Raw genomic sequence first — 23,725 nt, forward strand, 5'->3', positions numbered from 1 at the left:
TATGCTTTGCTTGTCTATGTTGAATTCAAAGTGAATGCTTTCAAAAAGCATTTCTAGGGTTCCGTGGAATTGCTGATTTGAAATGCTCCTTTTTGTCTGAATTGTTCACTCTCATAGGAATTGCAAGAGTGAGCCAATATTTGAATACTCTATTAGGTTAGCAAAATTGTCTTTTGAAATGCTGTACCATGGCTGGGCATAGTGGCTCATACCTGTAATCCCAGCACTTTGGGAGGTTGAGAAAGGAGGATTGGTTGAGGCTAGGAGTTTGAGACCAGCCTTGGCAACATAGTGAGACCCCATCTCTAAAAAAATTTAATTAGCTGCACATGGTGGCACGTACCTGTAGCTATGTAGGAGGGGTCTTAAGCTACTTAGGAGGCTGAAGTGGGAGGATTGCTTGATCCTAGAAGGTCAAGGCTGCAGTGAGCCATGATTTCGCCACTGTTCTCCAACCTGTGAGAAAGATCGCGACCCTATCTCAAAAGGAAAAAAAAAAATGCTGTACCAATAGGCGTTTTTAAATGTAAATTTATTTAATCAGACTAATAAACATTTATAACATGAGAGGAGCCAGTTGGTTTTAAAGTACAACAGATTAGATCAGGCAATTTGAAAACATTCCTGGGAACAGAGTAATGGTCATAGGAAAGAAAAACTCTCATAACGTCCATTTGCTCTTCTAAAAATGGGGTAAACAATGCTGACTTCACAGGGATCATGAAAAGCTGATAATCATGGCCAACATTTATTAAGCACTATATTACAGACATTATCTTAATCATTTTACATGATCTCATTGAAGCCATATTAAGTAGCTATTTCCCATTTTATAGGTAAGAAATTGAAGTATAGCAAGATTAAGTGTCATATCCAGGATCACATAGCTCAGCAATTACAGAGCCAGAATGAGAACTTATATTTGTTGAACCACACTGCTTCTCCAAACATAGGATCTCTGCAAGTGTTGGTGTATCCATTTTTTTATTTGTTTTTATTCCTTTCTTCCAAGGATCCTGGTTTTCTGCCGTACTTAATAATATACATGAAAACAAGTTTGAAGATAACCTGTAAGCCTGATACCATTTAAAATATTTCTTTTTGTGAACATGCTGGATAAACTTTTGTAATGTTGTTTGAAATTTAGCATATGTAAATTACATCAGTTAACCTGATTGAAAGCAAAAGTATAAATGAAAAAACTAAACTGATGTAATCACTTATTAAAAGGACATAGGATAGCCAAATAACTTAGTAACAAAAGAACAAAGTTGGGAGACTTGTTTCTTCACTTTAAGACTTACTATAAAGTTACAGTAATGAAGACAATTTGCTATTGGAATTAGAATAAGCATATAGGTCAGTGGAACAGAAGAAAAGCTTATAGGTATACCTATATATCAAACTTTTCATTGAAGTAAAAAAGGTCTTTTAAAAAATTGAACTTGAATAAGGGGATATCCATCCATATGGAAAAATAAGTTACCTTCAACCATAACCTCCTACCATTTGCAACTATTAATGTGATATGGATCATAATTTTATATTTAAAATCCAAAACCATAAAACCTATACAGGAAAACACAGAAAAATCTTCATCACTCTTGGAATAAAACAAGGATTCTTAGAAAGGACACAAAAAGTACAAACCATAAAATTAAAAAAAAATAAATTTTACTTCAAAATCTAAAAGCTGCTCTTGGAAAGGCACCACTAGGAGAGTGAAAATGTAACCCACAGACTGGGAGAAATTATTTGCAATGCATATATCTGACAAAGGACTTTTATCTAGAAAATGTGAGACACTCTTAACAGCTTAATGATAAGACATAACCCAAATTTTTTAAATGGGCAAAATATTTGAAAAAAACATTTCATGAAAGAGGATATAGGAATGGCAATAAGCACGTGAAAAGATGCTCAACATCATCAGTCATCAAAGGAATGCAAATTAAAACCATAATAAGATGCCTCTAAACACCAACTAGAATGAATACAATTTTGAAACAGACTTTACCATGTCTTGGTGACTATATGATGCATTTGGAAATCTCTTTTTATTGGTGGGTGGGGGTGGAAGAGGGTCTTGTTCTGTTGCCTAGGCTGGAGTGCAGTGGCAGGATCACAGCTCACTGCAGCCTTGACCTCCCTGGCTCAAACAATCCCAAGTAGCTTCCTGAGTAGCTGGGATTATAGGCAAGCACTGCCTTGCCTGGAATTTTTTTTTTTTTTTTTTTTGTAGAGATGTGGTCTTGATATGTTGCCTAGGCTGGTCTTGAACTCCTGGCCTCAAGTGATCCTACTGCCTCAGCCTCCCAAAGTGCTGGAATTATAAACATTAACCACCTCAACCATTTGAGGCCATTTGTTTGGGAAACAGGGAGTCACTGGGCCCAAGTAGCTCAGATGTGTTACATAGTGGTGGTACATTTAGCAAACTGTTGCCTAAATAACCCAGAAAAGAGAAATTCTTCCTAATGAACTCATGGATCTAATTAGGGATATTCCCAGACAATGTTGGAAGTATCAATGGCCATTTATTTGTTTGTTTAGCTGAATATGATAAGGTATAGGAAAAGATAGATAAACAAATTCAAGAAATGTTCCATTTTCTGGCAGAATTTAGAGGAGATATGAGGGGCTTAGGATATTCTGGGTTGGAAAATAAAATGATTTTCCACTTTCAGTATCCCCAGTGGCAAAAAATTTTCTAAGTCAGAAATAGCCTCAGAAAAAGAATCAAGCCAGAGGTGTGGCTATATAATCCTTTATTAAGACATTTAAAATACTTAATGATTTAAAAGTAGAACCTCTCAGCTAGACAAAAGAGCTTTTAAGAATCTAAAGGGTAGTGTTTCACAGCACCCGACACTGTCAATAAAGAGAGACCTGTCATGAAAAGAATGGTGGGTATGGCTTTCATCAGTAGACTATAACTTGATACACAGAAAGCCCACAAAGTCTCTTTTAGTTGAAATGTAATCATATACACTAGAATTCGTCCTTTAAAGTGTATAATTCAGTGGTTTTAGTCCATTCACAAAGTGTGCAATCATCACCCACATCTAATTCCAGAACATTTCATCACTCCAAATGGAAACCCCATATCTGTTGGCAGTATTTATTATTTTTCTTTCCATCATTCCCTAGCAACCACTAATCTACATTTTTTCTTCAGCTTTATTGAGATATAATTAACAAATAAAAATTGTACATATTCAAGGTGTACAACATGATGATTTGATATACATATACATTGTGAAACGATTACCACAATCTGACGATTGCCACATCACAGATTGGTGTGTGTGTGTGTGTATGTGTGTGTGTGGTGAGGACATTGGTCATTAATCTGCTTTCTGTCCCTATGGATTTGCCTATTCTAGGATATTTCATATAAATTGACTCATACGGTATGTACAATATATGGCCTTTTGTGTCTGGCTTCTTTCCCTTAGCATAAGGTTTTCAAGGTTCATGTTGTAACATGTATCAGTTCTTCATCCCTTTTTATAGCTGAATAATGTATGAATCTGCTACATTTTGTTTATCCATTTATCAGTTGATGGGCATTTGGGTTGATTCCTTTTTTTGGTATTATTAATAGTGCTGCCATGGATATTTGTGTTCAAGTTTTGCACATGGGCAAATATTTTCTGTTATCTTGGGTTTATACGCCTAAGAGGGGAATTGCTGGGATATATGGTGACTCCACGGTTAAGTTTTTGAGAAAATGACAGACTGTTTTCCAAAGTAGCTATACCACTTGACATTCCCACCAGCAATGGATGAGGGTTCTGGTTTCTCCACATCTTGCCAACACTCGTTGTCTTTTTTCACAAGACAATGATATGAAGTAGTATCTCATTGTGGTTTTGATTTGCATTTACCTGATAGCTAATGATGTTAAGCATCTTTTCATGTGTTTTCTGGCCGCTTACATATCTTACTTGAAGAAATGTTCACTCAGATCTTTTGACCATTTTTTAATTGGGTTATTTGTCTTTTGTTGAATTGTAAGACTTCTTTATATATTCTGGATTCTAGTTTCCAATCAGATATACAATTTGCAAATATTTACTCCCATTCTGTGAGTTTTTTACTTTATTGTTTAGTTCCTGAATTTAGGTCTATGACCCATTTTGACTTAATTTTTGTATAGACTTAATTTTGTGAAGGGATACAGCTTCATTCCTTTGCATATAGATATCCTGTTGTTCCAGCACTATTTAGTGAAAAGACTATTCTTTCCCCATTGACTTTTCTTGGCACCAGAAATCTTGTAAAATGGTAAGAAATTTGTATCAAACTGAAAAGAGGCCTCCAAATTTCAATGGACAGGAAGCAGGATAAGAAAACTCATCAGTTGCATCCTTGGACTACAGTAAGTCCTCAAGTCATCGATAGGTTCTTGGAAACTGCAACTTTAAGCAAAACCACATACAGAAGATCTCGAATAAAGTCGTCCCTTCCTAGCTGGATTTCAGAATTATTGTGAACTAGTGACTAGTCCCATCTCTTGCAGTTATCCTATCTCTGCCTCACCATTGTATTTCGGATGTATGGAAGGCAGTTAACTTGGTTTTTGTAGGTCACAATATTGTAGATTTTAAGAAGCCACACCCTAAGAGAGTTATCCCTACCCGATGGTCATGAAATATTGGACTTCAGGCTGTATTAATTATTTTTCATGTGGAACGAATGAAAATAATTGTGTCCAGAGGGTAGAATATGGTCAAATATAGCCACAAAGCTTTGAGCTCCTCCCACCAAAAGATGGAATCTGTTCCCCTAGTCCTTGCATCTGAGCTGGCAATGTGACTTTCTTTGACCAGTAGAATGTGGCATAAATGACATGCTGTGAGCTGGAACCTAGGCCTTGAGGACCTTATAGCTTCTCTTTTGCTCTTGTAGAACCTTGTCCTGCATATAAGGGAGCCACATAAGAGAACTGGTCTAGCCTATTAGAAGGTGAGAGGCCATATGGAAGAGAACAGAGGTTCCCTGACAGCCACACCAGCTGCCAGGCATGTGAGTGAGGCATCTGGGATCTTCCAGCCTAGTGCATGCTCCAGACAAATACGGCCACATGAGTGAGCCCAGGCAAAACAGTAAAGAGCTGCCCAGCCAACCCTCAGAATAATGAGAAATAATATGTTGCAGTGTTCTAAGCCACTAGATTGTGAGGTAGCTTGTTGTACATAAGCATTAACTTCCACTCACATCCAAAAATTCATTGAGAGGCCAAGTGCAAGAAAGAAAGTTTCAAAAACTTCATTTTTTAAGGCCTTAGTTTGAAGGCCATAGTTGAAGATAAATGAAATTGCTTACTTTTTGGACTGCGTTTCCCTTTTTCATGAGACCCAGAAACTTGCAGAGGAAGAAGTTCCTTACTCTCTTGTGCGGCTGAGAATTAGGAAGCAGGGGAGCTACAATTCATTAATGAAGCATTATTCTTAGTGTTTCCTGGAACTGCCTTTGAGTTCTTGGGAGTAAATAGGCTTTATTCATCCAAAGAATTATACAGGAAAGTTGCTGAAAATATCACTGGCTTTGTTTCTTGAGAAGAACAACGTTTTCTTTCAACATTCCCAGGCCCTGGTCCAAGCCAAGGCAGAATCACAGCCATGAGGCCAAGCATGAGAGCAGGAGCGTCTCCACCTCTGAGATCAGAGTCAGCAGGAGGGGCTTTGTCCATGGGATGCCTTTTCCTGACCATGCTGCCAACAGGCAATGGATGGTCTGATTGTGTGTCAGTTTCCTATCCTGCCTCTTGTCTCCATAGGGCTTTCTTATTTTTCACCATCTCCCACCTCTGCCCAGCTCTTCTTGCTGTGACACTGTCTGAGCAATGTTCCCTCTATGGACTCTTACACTCTTCCAAGAAAAAGCCTCATTTATGTACAAGGAAAAAAATAATAGAGAATAAAAGGCCAAAAGAGAGGTTCCTGCGGCTTTTCTGTTATCTTTCAAATGTGATTCCATACTCTCCTTGGACATGGTTTAGTCATTTTAATGAGGTATTAGACTTGCTTCCCCCCGTGAAATCAAATTTAGTGTAATTTAGAGGACTGTAGGTGACATGATAATTGATTTCTGGTCACACATTCAAATAGTTCTATTATTCAGGATTTTATAGACAGGCTAAATATATTATTCACCATATCAGAACATTAGCCATAAAAAAAGAACCTTTTTTAAAAGGGAATTTTGAAATGCACATTTAAGAAGTTCATGTAATCTAGAAGGGTATTAAGGTCATACCCATCATCCCTAGTCCCATTTCTCAGCAGTAACTGATAGTAAGAGGCCTTTTTACATTTTTTAAATGTATCCTTCCAGACATTTTAATACATGTACAAGCATATTATATGTGTCCATTGTTTCTCAACTTATCAGGCCCAAACACCCCTTCTATAAGCAGTACTTTTAATGTCTCCTTTGCTGTCACAAGGTGGAATTCATAAATAATGGTCTTAGGCCAAGTTTCCTAGAAAACAAAATCTGAGGCAAGGATTTGTGCTAATGCTTTATTTGGGAGACATGGAGATGATGAAAAAGGGGGAAAAAGGCAGGGAAGGCAGGAAAGCAAGGCAAGGTGACATTAGTGCTTCATGAGGCCCAGAGAGACCCAGCCAACCACTAAGTAGGCATCTTCTCAGTCACATGGGATGTCTCTCAGGATAGAGGGTGTACAGAGAAACCATGCCTCACATAAGTACATAAAAAGAGGAAGAAGAGGCCGGGTGCGGTGGCTCACGCCTGTAATCTCATCACTTTGGGAGGCCGAGGGAGGCAAATCACTTGAGGTCAGGAGTTTGAGATCAGCCTGGCCAACATGGTGAAACCCCGTGTCTATTAAAAAAACACACACACAAAAATTAGGAGGGGGCGGGTGGTGGCGTGTGCCTGTAATCCCAGCTACTTGGGAGGCTGAGCAGGAGAATAGCTTGAACCCAAGAGGTGGAAGGGTGCAGTGAGCTGAGATTGCACCACTGCACTCCAGCCTGGGTGACAGAGTGAGACTATGGTCTCAAAAAAAAAAAGAGGAAGAAGAGGATTATTTATTTGCTCGGCTCCTCCTTGTTACTGACTCCTGTTTGGCCCCACAAAGATTTAAATCCCCTATAGTTCTGCCTTGCTCAGGTTGTTACCCAGCAGCTGCTCTGGAATCCAGCTCCTGTGCCCTGCGGTGTGCTGTCCATCCAAGTCTGGAACTGATGATAGAACTCAGAAATTGAAGTATGTGTCTCCTCTGCCTGGCTGCCTGGCAGCCACCAAACGGAGATGGGAGGGGAGGCAACATTTCCAGGCAAGCAATTGGTTGGCTGTAAGTGGCTAAACAGTTAGGTCAAGCAGATCCAGCTATGGTGGTGCCTAAGGTTGGGTAAACAGCTGGAAGTTTAGGAGACGCCATGATGGCACTGAAGGAATCTGAGGATATACGTAGGATGTGTCCTATACAGTAATCTAACCTATACATACTTAGGCTCTTAAAAATTGCCATCTCTTAACCATAAGGTAAAATTTTTGGAAAAGCAAAGTAATTATAATAAAACAGTATGCATTTCAATATGGAGATGCTGGAGTATGACTACACTAAAAGACAAAATGAAGTAGTCAAATGTTTGACTTTTACACCAATTAGCCATGACTGAAGTGGTACTGAGTCAGTTGTTTGTAACTCAGGTACCACACAGACTTGTTTTTGTAAAATATTAATACCTTTTGATAATGCCCTGAGCAAAACGAAACACAATCTTTCATATACATGGTAGTTGCATATCTAGAAAAGTCAGAATATATTGAATCTGTCAAAATGTTTTCATATATAAAAGGTAGTCAAGGTCTAGACTCGGATTATCAAACAGGTTTTTCACCAACACAAATAACCCAGGACACTCAAAAATTGTGTGGGAAATGGTTCCATTGGATGTAGGGCTGTCATCAGCATTATATCTACCAACTCTGGGTCTTCTTCATTAAATGCCAATAACGTTCCCCCTTCCCCCAATTATTGTGACAACCAAACAGCATTACCACAGATTTCCAAAATGCCCCCATGGGGTGTGTGGAGGGTGTAGTTTGACTATTCTGGAGAACCATTGAAAACAAACAAACAAAAAACAGGAGATATGCATCTCACAGAGCTAGCACTTAGAGATCTTGTCCATATTAGCACTTAAAGATCGACCATTCTTTGTAACAGTTGCAGAATATTCAAGCATACCTCTGTACCAGGATTTATTTAGCTAGCGATGGTCACACTGACTTTTTCAATGGTCTTGTTGCAAGCAACGCTGCAGAGATGATCGTTAGACATTAGCCTTTGTGCACTCATACAGTTATATCTCTAGAATAAATTCCCACAAGTCAAGAGGTACATGTCTTTTTAAATTTGTATGGATATTGCCAAATTGCTCTCTCAATTATTGCCAGGTATCTCACCACTAAGTATTGTAGAAGGTTTTAATCTTGGTAACTGTAGTTCTTTAAAGATGAAAATGAAGAATTTTAAATGCCCTATTGAAAGCCATTTTCAGATCACTTTACATTACTTAGTAGCTTCCAGCCTTGACTTGTCTTTTTATATAGGATATTCACGTGGACAGGAAATTGGACTTCCAATATTTTCTAGGGTAGAACCAGGGTCATGACTGAAAGGCAGACAGAAATTTGTTTTGTTTTGTTTTGTTTTAAAGATGGAGTCTCGCTATTTTGTCCAGGCTGGTCTCAAACTCTTGAACTCCTGGCCTCAAGTGATCCTCTGACCTTAGCCTCCCTAAGCATTGAGATTATAGTCGTGAGCCACCACATCCAGCCAGAAGTTTTGGCTCTAACAATGTAAGAACTTTCAAACATCTCTACCCATCCAGCAATGGAATGACCTGCCTGGGGAGATGAGGTAATTCCCTCTCATATCTGGAAATTTTCTATTTCAGGCTGGATGAATAATTTCAAGAGATGTTCAGGAAGAGATTCCTGAGTTTTATGGAATATTATACAAGGTCAGTGTTTCCAAAGATGTAGTACCTGGGCCATGGTGTATGTGTGGGATGACTTTTAAGTGGTACAAACTTTAAAAAGCTTTAATTGGTTTATATTTTAAAAGTTTTAATTGGTGTATATTCATTTTTATATGTATATACAATGTTGCTATATTACTAGCAAATCATATACCTTAAGTTAGTACTGTTGAAATAATAGGGTAAAGAAAGCTTTTTACGGCTGGGCGTGGTGGCTCACACCTGTAATCCCAGCACTTTGGGAGGCAGAGGCAGGTGGATCACCTGAGGTCAGGAGTTCGAGACCAGCCTGGCCAACATGGTGAAACCTTATCTCTACTAACAATTACAAAAATTAGCCAGGCCTGGTGGCAGGCGCCTGTAATCCCAGCTACTCAGGAGGCTGAGGCAGGAGAATCCCTTGAACCTGGGAGTTGGAGGTTGCAGTGAGCTGAGATCATGCCACTGCACTCTAGCCTGGGTGACAAAGTGAGACTAGGTCTCAAAAAAAAAAAAAAAGAAAGCTTTTTACAGTTCGAATCTTCTGGAAACATCAGAGAAAGACTGTCCTTGCCATCCACACTACAACAAAACTTCAGGACCTTGAACTTTGGGTTCATGGTCTTGCAACTGAGAAGGGTCCCGCCACACTTTTGGAACTGTGCATCCATTGGAACCCCTAAGAGACCATCAAGCTTCAGGTGATCATGCAACAAAGGCTCCAGCCAGTTCCAGGTGAAGACATCACCCCTGGCCATCAAGAAACTACCCTGCTTCCACTAGACAGAGCAGCGCGAGGGTTCCGTGATCCCCAATAGATAGAGACTATGCCTTAAGTCAGCATGAAACAGTTACAGAAAAAAAGACCATCGGTCCCTCTGCCTCCCATAAAGATTTATGAGGATCACATCTCTAAGTGGAGAGATGAGGCAGGAAAATAGAGTCTGGAGTCAGGGAACATAAGGCTGATTCACACTTCAGCTATAACAGGAAATAGCCTCTCCATAGGGCGTACACCGAGTAAATGACTTTGTAACTTTACTTCATCCTCTTCATTTACATAGGGCGTACCCCAAGTAGAGGGTATTTAAACTCACAAAAACTCTGTAACAGGGCCTTTGACCCCCTATGCTCAGGCCCACACTGTGGAGTGTACTTTTGTTTTCAATAAAACCCTTCATTCCTTTAAAAAAAAAAAAAGAAATATTAAACCTTGGGATAAAATATGGTTGATAGCCTCTAAGATCTCTTCAAAATTGTGATTCTATAGTTCTAAATTTAATCTTAATATTACTAAAGTTTAAACTAGTAAAAAGACTTTGAAACCCCAGTCCATGACATTTATTACAAGCAATTTAAACAAAACCAAATTCTAGTACAATAATTTGTGTATTTGGAGCTTGGTGTATGTACCAAATCCCATGAAAAGTTAGTTAAAAATGGGAGCCCTAAGCCCTAGGTGAAGACCCATCCTGAAACTATATTCAACTTAATAATTTGGGGACAATATTAATATTCTAGGGATCTGTTAAACTTTGCTGCAATGGGGAAAAAATTTTTTTTTTTTTTTTTTCGAGATGGAGTCTTGCTCTTGTCACCCAGGCTGGAGTGCAATGGCATGATCTCGGCTCACTGCAACCTCTGCTTCCTGGGTTCAAGCAATTCTCCTGCCTCAGCCTCCTGAGTAGCTGGGATTACAGGCACCTGCCACCAGGCCCGGCTAATTTTTGCATTTTTAAGAGAGACACGGTTTCGTCACGTTGGCCAGGCTGCTCTCGAACTCCTGACCTCAGGTGATCTGCCCGCCTCGGCCTCCCAAAGTCCTGGGATTACAGGCGCGAGCCACCGCACCTGGCCAAACCCGTATATTTTTAAATGAATTCAGAAAAGCAAAAATAAGTGAACACACAAACATGTTGCTGGTGGCATCTCGTTTATCCATCAGCACTTCATGGAAGAGAATAGTAAGACTTGTCTTCATAGTCCCATGCTCTTCTATGAGTATTGTAAAACCACTGTCCAGGTCACCCTATTATATATTTAGAATATAATATAAACTTCTGCACTGGAAATCAGAGGTGAATATTTATTTAATTCATATATAAATTTTACATAATATTCATGGTGCTATAAATATAGGCACATTTTTTAAAAGTCCAGATACATCCAAAAATTACCCCTCACTGTAGCCTACGCCAATCCCCTCAAGGCGGAATATCTAACGTGTTTGGAAAACAGGGGCCAGAAAGGCCCTGCCCATTAATTTTAAAACTTTCTGACCATCAAGACCATTCTTTCCTGCTTCAACCAAGCAGAGTCAACAAGGATCATGTGTTTTCAGGGTTTTAATTGCACTAGTTGATGAATTAAGTAAATGCCTCTGCCTGGGTAGTTTGTAATAGGTTTATGGTTTGGTTTCTCCTACTTAGTTCAAGTCAGAGAAAGAAAAACCAATATCTATATTCCTATTGGCCTTCTTTAAATCCCTATGAGATGGCTTAAAAGGATGTCACTGCACCAGAGGACTCACTTAACCACATCTACTGACAAATAGGCAACTTCCCATAAAGTACAGATTAAAACATCATTCATTTATATTGGTTTTCATTTGGGGACAAACATTGTAAATTTAATAATTCATGGGATTGAGCACAGAGCAAATTCGACAAAAACAAATTCCTCAAAGTGACTCGGTTGATTCATTGACTGTACCCAAGCATGATCCAGACTTATGAGTTTGTGTCATACACACCAGCACACATCAGACAAGATTAAAATCTACAGTGTAAAGTCATTGTAACTTGAATTCAAAATGAGAAAGAAATGAGTATTGGAAATTGATTCATTAGAGCCTTTCTATTATGATACATTTTAACTTGGGGGGAAAAATGATTCATATACACAATTATCTTAGTCAAATTTTCTATTTCTTGCTAATAACATTTTAATTTACTCCAGAAAATGCATTAATTTTATTCAAATATATTTTCCTAAAATATAAATAATTAAATTAAATTTTTATAAATGTAGAGAATGTAGTTTCCATTGACCCCCACACAGATATTAATCAGCCCAAAGCTTAAGTGATAGAGAAATCATATTTGTAATTATGATCATTTTAATTTGTCTATAAATATATAATAGAATCTTGGCAACTTAATTATGAGCAGTTAACTCATACTTCATGTAGAACCGAGCACCTTAGATTACATATTGTTGAATTTAACTATTGGCATTAATATATGTATTTTTAATATGTTATTTACAATACACAATTATAATTCTCTTGTATAACAACATTCCAGTGATTTTGAAAATATATGGTGAAAGAATGCAATATAATTTACAAATGCATCAAAGCTTTTCTATGGTATTCAAACTGGGACTTGACTTTTCAGCATTTGAAAATAGAAATAAACAAAAAGTCAATATCCTAAAGCTGTGTTTTCTAAAGCATTAAAAAAAAAAACAAACAACAACAACAAAAAAACCCACTAGCTTCACAAGATGCTCCATTAGAAAAGAGTCCCATAGGTAAGTGTGAGGAATGGCTCACCAGATTTCCCCTTGAAGAACCACAATGAACTTTAAAATCTTCAAGGAGGCAATCGTGAAATCTATTTAACATTTTTCAGCTCAGTATTTAGTAAAGTGTATTAACAAACCCCTGTCTCCCCCCAGCAAAACACCACTCAGTCAAGCCCCTTGGAACTAGCGTCATATGATATATTCTTTGGGGAAATGCTGATTTAAAATAAAACTTTGCAATTCAATAAACAAATATGTCTGAGTGAGTAAAATTGTGTTCCTTTAACACGGTTTCACTTTTTGAAGCTCTTTGCATGGGTATTTATTAACATATGATTCTTTAAAAACACACAGGTTTAACAACAGATGTCTGTCTATGTAAACTACAGGAAAAGTGTTAGAAATGTTTATAGAGATCCTAGAGCTCATTTTCAAGGTTTGAGAAAAGTGACTTCAAAATCAATAGGTGTTATTTTTAGTGAATTTGTTTTGAAAGATAAAAGCAAAAGCATTAAATCAGTAATGTGCTATATAATGTCTGAAAATATTCCTGTAGAAAAATATCAGGTCGTTATATTATTTCCCTGGAATTCTGAAAGAACTGCAGATACTATCAATAGATTTGATTATAGCACTCAGTCTATATGTAAAACCCAGCATTATCCAGAATTAAATGAGGCTGCTCTATTACTTGCTTGAAAATGCATGCATACAAGCACAGGCAAAAACAAGGGTCAGTAAGTTGCTTAGTATTTCCACTGAAAACCATGAAATGGGGATAATTAGTTAACTCCAACAATGTGAGTTGTTTTATGTGTATATCAGATGACAATATTTTCTGAAAAAATACCCATAATTCACTCTCTATAAATAAAGCTGTAATTCTTGGCTATAAGACAGCAGACCTTGGTGTGAGTATAGTCCCAGAATTAATCATCCTTTGTGCATACAACTCTTTAGCAAAGCTTATCAATTTAAGCAGTCTACTTTGGCTCAGATTCTACTAGCTTTCAGCTCAGATCAGTGTCTGATGCTTTATTTAATTCCTGCTCAGTATATGCTAATGGAGACACTATGGAATCATTCTACACCATTGAAAGATAATTCATTTTTTAAAAAGTAACAGCTGCTTCATACTTAAATAAAAGGTGGGTTTCTATTTGAAATATTTTTCTTTTCCTACAAGGGAAAGTCAACTCAGCAAGAATTAGGAAATAAATCACAATAAGAAAAGGGATCACTGTTACTGGGGATAGGGGGCTAGGAGGAGTAGGTAAAAATGTCCATTTCTCAACTATTCGGCCCTTGCGTACCTGGTGAACCAGTTGCCTAGGAACTGGGATGATTAAGATCTGCACATGCTGTTCTAATGGTCATGTCCTTGGTTGTCATTATTTCAAAGCTATGCTGTGTATTTCCCGTCACCTCACCTCTTTAACCTTGTACTGTTCTAGAAAGTTTTACTCTGATATTTCTCATGGTACTTTCGCAGGGTATCCCTTGTAGTTGCTGAAACTGACAGAGGAGTCTGGGACAGTTACATATGACTCTTGAGAGCTAAAGCTGACTGTAGCACGCTACGTCTGGTGCGCTGCTCACTACAGATGGTGTCTGACATCATGTTCTCTGGTGGCATTGCAGCCCTTCTTTTCTCGAAGGCAAGTCGCCCCTGTCTTCAGGCCACCAAGCCCAGTCTTGTAATCTTAGCTGACAGGAAGGAATGAATGATGAAAACAATTGGCTTGGGGCAGGAATGAAGGTCCAGTTGCTGAAATTTAAAAAGAAGAGAGCATGAGCGATTTTAAATTAATGCTTGATGTAGATGGGTGATTTGCACATCAAACGAATCTATATGCACGTCCTTCTTTTAAATGTTGACTGGAGCAATTATGCTCTAAAATCACTGCCCCTCAATGAGATAAAGGAACAACTCTTTGAACTTATTCCTTACATCTCATATATCTTTTTTTCGAAATAGTTCCTGTGAAATTTAGATATACCAACACCGTAAATATTGATGTTGCCCTTCTTGACTGTCTAAGCCATTTATTTTTGGTACCACAATAGTGATATTTATTCATGTTGGATTTGATACAGTATGAAGCAGTACTAAATTTCACATCTGAAGATTAGGTTTGAATCCTGGTTCTGACGCTTTTTAGACGTACCATCTTGGATAAGTCTCTTAAAATTCTTCTCAGTCCTACTAATTCACAGAGTCATTAGAGGGTTAAAGGAGCTACTATATGTAAAACCTCCTCGTAAACTGTAAAACACAGAACGCATGCTAAGCAGCTGTGTTGTCACCATCCTCTAGTCTTGAACTGTTTAAGCACGTATGCCACATCTCTGGGAAGGCACCATCTGAAGTCTTATGCTTCTTGATGTGTTCCTTGAGAACCTGGCACATGCAAGACTTACAGTCTGAGCAGGAGAGTCCTTCAGAAGTTGAATTTTATCACCTGACCTAATTTAGGGAAATTGGGAGAGTTGTTCTCAATTCTCTTCTGCTGTCCCCAGTTTTGTTCTGATGATGACACTGTTGGAGAATCAGAACAACCCGAGCATATTATAGCTACCAAAGTTAAGGTGGTACTCATTATGAGCCAGGTACTGTACTAAATATCTTCTATCCACTATCTTATTTAATTCTCTCTTACAGCATCCCAATGAAGAAGCTATTGTTATTATCTCCATCTTTTTATATAGGGAAACTAAGATTCAGGGAAGTTATGAAACTTTCCGAAATATAGATCTTACAGTAAATAAAAAGTGTGGACTCAAATGCAAGTCTGTCTAATGCCAGAGCCAGGGCTTAACCACAACATTCTATGTCACTAACACAGAAGGAAACTTTTGAAAAAGGGACATTAAAGATTAGCTACTTCAATCCGTGTATTTTATGGATGGGGAGACTGAGATAGAAAGAAATGAAAGGACTTCCCCAACAGAGTTGGTGAGTTTGTTGCAGACTCAGAAAGAGAACCCAGGTCTTGACCCTCAGTTTATTGCATTTCCTACAGCTCATCTCTGGTCCCTTCCCCCTCCACACTGGGAAGGTCTGTGGCCCACCTCCAGGATTGCTTAAACAGACATAGGGGGTAGAGGAGAAGGAGGCTGTGTCTGAATTTGAGCTCGTCAACTAAATGTACTGGCAGTAAAAATCAGTTCTTCCTAAATCTTCCAAGTCAGGCTGTAATTATAGGCAGAAAGGCTGAAATTTAGACATAAGTGATTTTCCTCATGGGCAAAAATAGCCTTGAATTTTTAAGCCAAGGATAAAGCAGGAGACTGATTCTTGTTCTTTTCCACTTTGCTAGAGAGTAGTCACCTTTAGGAAAAAGTACATGATGGGTGATTGATAGAGCAGCAACTGAATTAGAAATAGTAAAATGGACTTTCAAGTCACTACTTTATTTCCAAGTGGATGCCTCACACTGAACCTACTGATTGAAACATACAAACAAAATTTGATAAAAATTATGTAGATCCATTTTAAAAGTTAGAAAAATGCTTGGCTAGAAATAACTCTCAGAAAGTGAATGTCAGCAAACCAAGTGTCAGCCACGAGGAATGGCCTCCATTGTGGCTGCCTGTGGCGCTCATGGCAAGAAATCTGGTACTGTCTTGGTGCCAGAAGTATGGCATCATTTAGAAGAGTGGGGCTGCAATTTTGAGAGATAAAAAGTCCCTAGGGTCTGTTAAGTGTGTTCTGCCCTTTCCTTCCTGAAAGCCAACAAATTCATTGAGTAAGCCAGTGTGGCTAGGGAAGACCTAAACAGAGATTAGTCATTACAAAATCAAAGGCCTCTTTGAAGTTCTACATTTGACAGCTTAAATGAGATGCTATGTTTTCCTGAAATGCCAAGGATGACACTTGCTAGAGAGCATAAGAATGTGCAATTCTCACCCTTCTGTGCAAGTGAAGTCATATACTTTTTCATTATGGCAGGCAGAAACCATCTCAGGAAATTATGAATTTCAACACATGGACTACTTGCATTGAGATGAGACGTATGTTACTTTAACGGATAAATTTGCTAATTTTGTTGCATATTGTTTGACGTCAGTTCCATGCTTCTGTGCCCTCCTCTGGCCCTCTCTCCACTCCAGTGGAGTTGATCAGTTTCTTTTCATTTTCCTGCTGCCCTTTTGCTCTGCTCCTCATCTGGCCCCTCCTGTCTCTTTGCTCTCTGTCCTCTCCTCGGAGACTTCCCTGACGGTAGGGGCCATGTCTTTTACTTTGCTGCACCCCTAACGTCTAGCACAATGCCAAGGTTATATGAGACGCTTGATACTTGTTAAAACTGCAGGGTACGTTTTTTAAGCTGGTGAGACCCTATTTGATAAGAATTTAATCTAACTTTGTAAAGGATTCTTTCCTTTGACTCAAATATTTATGTAGTCTTCTAACGGAAAATGAGACTGAAGAATAGAACTTTGAAATAATTGAACCTAATCACCGTTTTTCAAGGATCAAATAAAACATGGGCTTGCAAGTACATCATTAGCAGTCAAATGCCGAATAAGAGTAAGGCAGCATTATGTTGCATAATGAAATATTAATATATGAAATCACACTGTCTAAAGAAAAGTACACTTACAATCTCTCCATCTTTGCCTCCAAAATCTAAATACAGCATCCTGATTCCATCATCTGAAGACATTTTGAGCTTTTCATAAGGAGACTGTATGATGGTCTTGGGAAAGGCACCCTCCTGTGGTTCAGTGGTAATAGAAAATCCATTCTCATAATGTATGGTCAAACGGCACTCCTGGTTTTTGTAGGTGCAAGCTGAGAGAGAAAGAGAGAGAAAAAGAGACAAGTATGAACCATGGCAATCAATCCATTTTCCCAATCACTCACTTCATGCCTCCTCAGTCCCAGCGATCAGCTACGAATTTCTTGCTAAAATAAAAATATAGTCATTTTTCATGAAAATATTCTGTTTGGATTTATTTTGGTGTTGTAATTTTAAAAGCCCCATAGAACTAAGGAAAAATAATGGAAAGAAATTCCTTTTTCTAGGATCTACTGAATGTTATCTGGGTTCTAGTCCTTATCCAGCCATCTAACAACACACAGCTCTATAGGTGTACTTGCCTTCCAGTGGCCCTGTGGGCCTTGTCTCAAGCCAGAAAAAACAGAACTTTGATTTAAATAAGGCCAGTGGGCACGCTGGCTCACACCTGTAATCTCAGCTTTTGGAGGCTGAGGTGGGCAGATCACTTGAGGTCAGGAGTTCGAGACCAGCCTGGCCAATATGGTGCAACCCCATCTCTAGTAAAAATACAAATATTAGCCAGACATGGTGGTGTGTGCCTGTATTCCCAGCTACTCTGGAGGCTGAGGCAGGAGAATGGCTTGAACTTGGGAGGCAGAGGTTGCAGTGAGTCGAGATTGCTCCACTGTACTCCAGCCTGGGCGACAGAGCAAGACTCTGTCTCAAAAAAAAATTTTTTTTAAATAAATAAAGCCACCTTTGAATCACCAACCTTATCATCCACACACACACACACACACGCACACACACACAATTATATCTACCACCTGGTGAAAGAAGACAGCATACACCCATGACATTATCAAAGTTAACTAACGTAAATACATAAGTCAGGAATGAGTAGTTTAAAAATAGCCTAATTTTTAATAGTATAACAAATCTCTTTTTAGAAATTGAGAGGGGTGCTCTTTTAATTTCGCTGATGATTTTGGATCCTGGAAAAGCTGCTGTTGCTGACAGACCTCAGATGTGGCATCTTCCATGAGGAGCACCCCGAGTGCGGCATCCAGGAATCTCATGGGTGGTATCCACATGGTGCCCTCCCATCCAAAGAAACAAAGCAAAAACCTCTTGAGCAGGTGCGGTGCCAGCTTTTATCTGGGATTCTCACAATGTTTAGGAAAAAAGTCCTGCTCTTTAAGCTTATGAGCTGGGCAAGGGGACTGCCACAGCATCCTAATTCCTATTTAGGAAGACTTGTGAATGTTTAAAACTCTTGATCAAAGAGTTCTGAAAAAGGTTATTAAGGATCAGATTGGATTTTTTTGCTTCACAAAAGACCACATTTAACAGACCTGACAAGTAAATTGGCTCAGGTTTTGATCTACATCTAAAAGTTATGTAGGGAAACCAGCACACTCGCTGCTGGGGATGGGGCTTGGAGGCATAAGAGCAAGAGCTTTATTGATTCAGAACTTGCTGTACATCATCATTTACTCCACTTAGCTTTATAAACCACACACTTCTGAAGCCGGAACACAGCCCAATATTATAGGTGGAAAAAGGAAAGCTCAGAGAGGTGAACACATCACTACCCAGGTTGTTTGGCTTTCAAAATTCAAGTTCTTTCCACTCTGTCCTGTGTCCCTTCTCATGCTCTGGCACTCAGGACAAGGAGGGATGTGGGGAGGGAGCTGGGCACAGAGTTGCTCAGCTTTCCTACCTCATGAATAATGACAGTAGGTGGGAAGGCCTCCAAAGTTTCCGGGAAGAAATAGAGATTTCTATTGCTCACAGAATGCGGTGGCTGTTAATCGAAGCTCTGATTAAAATATATGCCCCTTCTCCAGACTGACTTGCAGATATCTTTCGACTTGTAACTAGGGCTGATCTTTTCATCTAACAGGTCTATAACTCCTTCTGGGCACAGTCCCTGAACCCTGCCCTCCGCCAGCCCTCCCATTCAAGGATGTCTAAGCACAGTAGCATAGAGATTGTGCTGATAGCACTGCCTCCCTGTCTTGACCCCTCCATTTTTTTTTTTTTTTTTTTGAGACAGGGGTCTACGCTATGTTACCCAGGTTGGTCTCAAACTCGGGGCTCAAAGGATCCTTCCGCCTCAGCCTCCTGAGTAGCTGGGGTTACAGGCATGTGTCCCATGACCGACTCCATTTTGATACTCTTCATTTCTACAACCCGCAGACCATGTGGGTGAATGGGCTGTAAAAATGATGTTCTTTTCCCCAATGTTTAAATAAATGTTAAAGCTATACCATCAGATATTCTGAATTAACTGATTGTGATTACTTTTAATTCTAGTTGACTTCAAATGGCATTTTTGGAGTATCTGACCTCAAATACTCTGGTTGACCTCAAATGGTATTTGGGGTATTTGTGATCCCATTCTACATAGGATGGAATCAGTTATCTGAATATGTTCTCAACCTATATAGAATAAATTGAATACATTATCAAGTTAATTGAAGGCCTGATTAAAACATAGGCCTCTTTCCCCAACTCTCTGCAGGCATCTTTCAAATTATAACTGGATCACACTTTGGGTCATTTCCATACTTTCTTCTCCACCACCCAGCTAGCTCACTTCACAGAATTATTTGCTATTCTCCACTGATTAGTCTATCAATAGCTCGTGTTTTCTTGTCAAAGCAGAGTTCAGCTTATTAGAGAAAGATTTTACAAAATTTGTAGAATGTAAATTAAGCCAAATCCCTTTGAGCATCTTCATTCTTTCCTACAACACTCCCCAAATGGTTGCACAGGGTCTGAACTTCTCTGTTATTACACATGTAACCTTATTAAACTTAGTATTCAGGTGGCTCAAGCTTCTTCCAACTCTCAAGCTCAAAACTTTTTTTTTTTTTTTTTTTTTTTTTGCCATTCAGAGTAGGCATCAAAAATAAAAGCTTCCAAGATACTCCTACAAGGCTTCAACAATGATGGGAAACATTTGAGGACACTAATTAGTTTCAGGATAATTACAAAAAGGCACTGATTATCTTGGATATGTTGCAATAGAAGTTCTGCAAAACATCTCATTTTTCATGATTGCATAAATAGAGGAAATTTGGAAAAACTCTACTACATGTTAACACATGCCACATCTTTCAGAATACTCCTGGGTGGGACCGGATGCGGTGGCTCATGCCTGTAATCCCAGCATTTTGGGAGGCCGAGGTGGGTGGATCACTTGAGGTCAGGCGTTTGAGACCAGCGTGACCAACATGGTGAAACCCCATCTCTACTAAAAACACAAAAATTAGCCAGGCATGGTGGCAGGCATCTGTAATCCCAGCAACTCAAGAGGCTGAGGCAAGAGAATCCCTTGAACCTGGGAGGCGGAGGTTGCAGGGAGCCGAGATCATGCCATTGCACTCCAGCCTGGGCAACAAGAGTAAAACTCCGTTTCAAAACAAAAAAAGAGTACTCCTGGGTGACCAGGAAGTTGCACCCTGGCGTTATACGACTCAAAGAGTGTTCCCATGGGCCAGCAGCATCAGAACCACCTGGAATCTTGTTAAATGCAAATTCTCAGGCCCCACCCTAGAACTGCTGACTATGAATCTCTAGAGGTGGGACTGGGGGTTAGCAAATTGAGGCTTTTAAAAATGAAACTGAAAATAAAATTGTTACCATTGTTTCCAGTGCAGCTAAAGCTTGGAAGCATGGTTCTTAAGATGCCTTGTGGGAAATCCTGTTCCTCGAAAGCAGATCCGCACAGCAGGGCTTTCTACTGTGATGGAAATGTTCTAGATCTGTACTGTCCACTGCCCAGCCAAGTAGGCGTTAGGCACATGTGGCTGCTGAACACTTAAAATGTGGCAAGCGCGACTGAGGAACTAATTAAATTTTAATTAATTTAAATCACCACCTCTGATTAAAGCTAGCATATTGGGCAGCACAGGTCTAGCGATAATAATTACAAGAACAACAACTAATAATCGTACTTATTGACAACAACCCTGGGGTAGGTACTAGGTACTGTTATTCCTATTAAACCTATGAGGTAGGTCTTATTACTTTCTCCTTTTTGTAGATGAGGAAACTAAGACATTCAGTAAGTGATTATGAAAGAAATAGAACTGGAATTTGAATCCAGGCCTATCTGACTTTAAAGCCCCTACTTTAAAAGCCTATAACTTTGTACTGCTTCCTCAGAGACAGAGAGAAATGAAAGAATAGACAAGAAAGCATAATAGAAAAGGGAAAACAGCAACTATTATATGAAACTCAAAGTTAGATTTACTGGAAGACTTTTGTTGAGGGTACTAGCCACTATGACACCTAATGCCCTTTGATGAATGTCCGCAGGAGACCTGGAAGAGGTTGGCCTTAGAGCTCAGAACCAGAAAGAATTTGTCTTAGATTTCAGGATCAAGAACAATAACATTACAGACATTGTTAATTGTATAGTTTCCTGAGTGATGAAAAACACCGGGTTAAATATGGATGGAGTACAACTTAGCAAATGTGTAAGATTGCATGGTATGCATTTACCTAGTAATGTTACCTAAGATTTGATATTACTTTTCCATTCTCTTTTTTTTGTTTTGTTTTGTTTTGTTTTGAGATGCAGTCTCACTCTTTTCACTCAGGCTGGAGTGCAGTGGCATGATTTTGGCTCACTGCAACCTCTGCCTCCTGGGTTCAAGCGATTTTCCTGCCTCCCAAGTAGCTGGGATTACAGGCACATGCCACGGCACCTGGCTAATTTTTGTATTTTTAGTAGAGACGGGGTTTCACCATGTTGGCCAGGCTGATCTCGAACTCCTCACCTCAGCTGATCCATCCACCTCAGCCTCCCAAAGTGCTGGAATTACAGGCGTGAGCCACCACACCGGGTTTCCAGTCCCTTATTTAATCTTTGCCCAATTAAAAATTTTAAATTATCTATCTATATACCTATATATGTAAGTTTGGATGTCTATCATCATTTCTCTCTGTATGTTTTGGAGAGTGGCATGAAAGTTATTGATCACAGCAGCCTGAGCAGAACTGATTTTTGTTGGATCAGTGGCATAACTGTGGGAAGTTCCTTGTCTCTGTAGAAACTACAGTGGACAAAGAGTGGACTTCAGAGTGACACAACCTAGAGTTGAAGTCAGATCTGTCATTTATTAGTTGTGTGATCTCGTGCAAGTTATTTGACCTCTTTTGAGAATTTGCTTCCTGATTTGTCAGGTTGACAAGGGAAATGGAAGGATTGGATGAGATAGGCAAAGTATTGTGACACACATGGGTGCACACACACAGTGCAATCAAAAGTTCTTCAAAACAATGAAACAATATTTACACCCATTTTTCTATTCTACTTTATTTCATTTTTAAAATGCTGGTCTTGCCTGAATCAATTAATTGATTTTAGGACCCATAAAAAGTTTGTTTTTCAGGATGGGTGAGGTGGCTCATGCCTGTAATCCCAGCACTTTGGGAAGTCAAGGCACGTAGATCACTTGAGGTCAGGAGTTCGAGACCAGCCTGGCCAACATGGTAAAACCCCAACTCTACTAAAAAATACAAAAATTAGCTGGGCATGGTGGCATGTGCCTGTAATTCCAGCTACTCAGGAGGCTGAGGCAGGAGAATTGCTTGAATCCGTGAGATGGAGGTCGCAGTGAGATCACGCCATTGTACTCCAGCCCAGGTGACAAGAGCAAAACACTGTCTCAAAAAAAAAAAAAAAAAAAACAACTTTGTTTTTCAAAGTATGAAACTACTGACACATTAAATGACTGGCATATAGCAGGTCCTTAATACATACTGTACTATAGAAGGGTTCTTCCTTCTACACACATCTCCCATTTCTACCACCGACTTGCCCTTTCTAAGAGCTCTGTTTGAATGTGGCCTGTGCTCACTCAGCACTTCCATTCTGCCTCTGCCTCTTCATTCACACCAGGGCAGGGGCACTGGTCACTCTTCCCAGAACTGTCCCTTTGCTCTGCTTATCCCCAGCTCAATGCCTTTGGCTCCTGCTCTTTTTTACTGCCCTGGGTCTCTAGTTGATATAGTTTGGATGTTTTATCCCCTCCAAATCTCATGTTGAAATGTAATCCCCAGTATGGAGGTGGGGCTTGGTGGAAGGTGTTTGGGTCTTGGGGGCAGATCCTTCATGAATAGCTTGGTTCCCTCCTCCTTTCAGTAATGAGTGAGCCCTTGCTTTGAATTCATGAGAGACCTGGTTGTTTAAAATAGTGCGGCACTTTCCTCTCCTCTCTATCTCTCTCCCCTCTCCTATTGCCATGTGATATCCCATTTGCCTTCCATCATAATTGGAAGCTTCCTGAGGCCCTCACCAGAAGCAGATGCCAGGACCATGCTTCCTGTACAGTCTGCAGAACTGGGAGCAAAAGTAAACCTCTTTTCTTTATAAATTACCCAGCCTCAGGCATTTCTTTATAGCAGGCCAAAAAGACTCACACACTTGTTTTCTGATCAATCCTATTAACT

At 39.4% G+C, this 23,725-nt stretch overlaps 1 protein-coding gene across 1 annotated transcript in view; it reads right to left on the reverse strand.

The window, feature by feature from the left end:
• Positions 1–11,077: 11,077 nt before the first annotated feature.
• Positions 11,078–23,725, reverse strand: part of SNTB1 (syntrophin beta 1) — a 276,230-nt gene continuing 263,582 nt past the window's right edge. The window contains exons 6-7 of the mRNA XM_055116889.3: positions 17,138–17,328; positions 11,078–14,301 (exon numbers count right to left, since the gene is read on the reverse strand). Of these exons, the coding sequence (XP_054972864.2) occupies positions 14,209–14,301; positions 17,138–17,328 (284 nt within the window). The 3' untranslated portion in view covers positions 11,078–14,208. The remainder of the gene's footprint in view (positions 14,302–17,137; positions 17,329–23,725) is intronic.

The sequence above is a fragment of the Pan paniscus genome, chromosome 7 (assembly GCF_029289425.2).
Source record: "Pan paniscus chromosome 7, NHGRI_mPanPan1-v2.0_pri, whole genome shotgun sequence".
Lineage (NCBI taxonomy): Eukaryota > Metazoa > Chordata > Mammalia > Primates > Hominidae > Pan > Pan paniscus.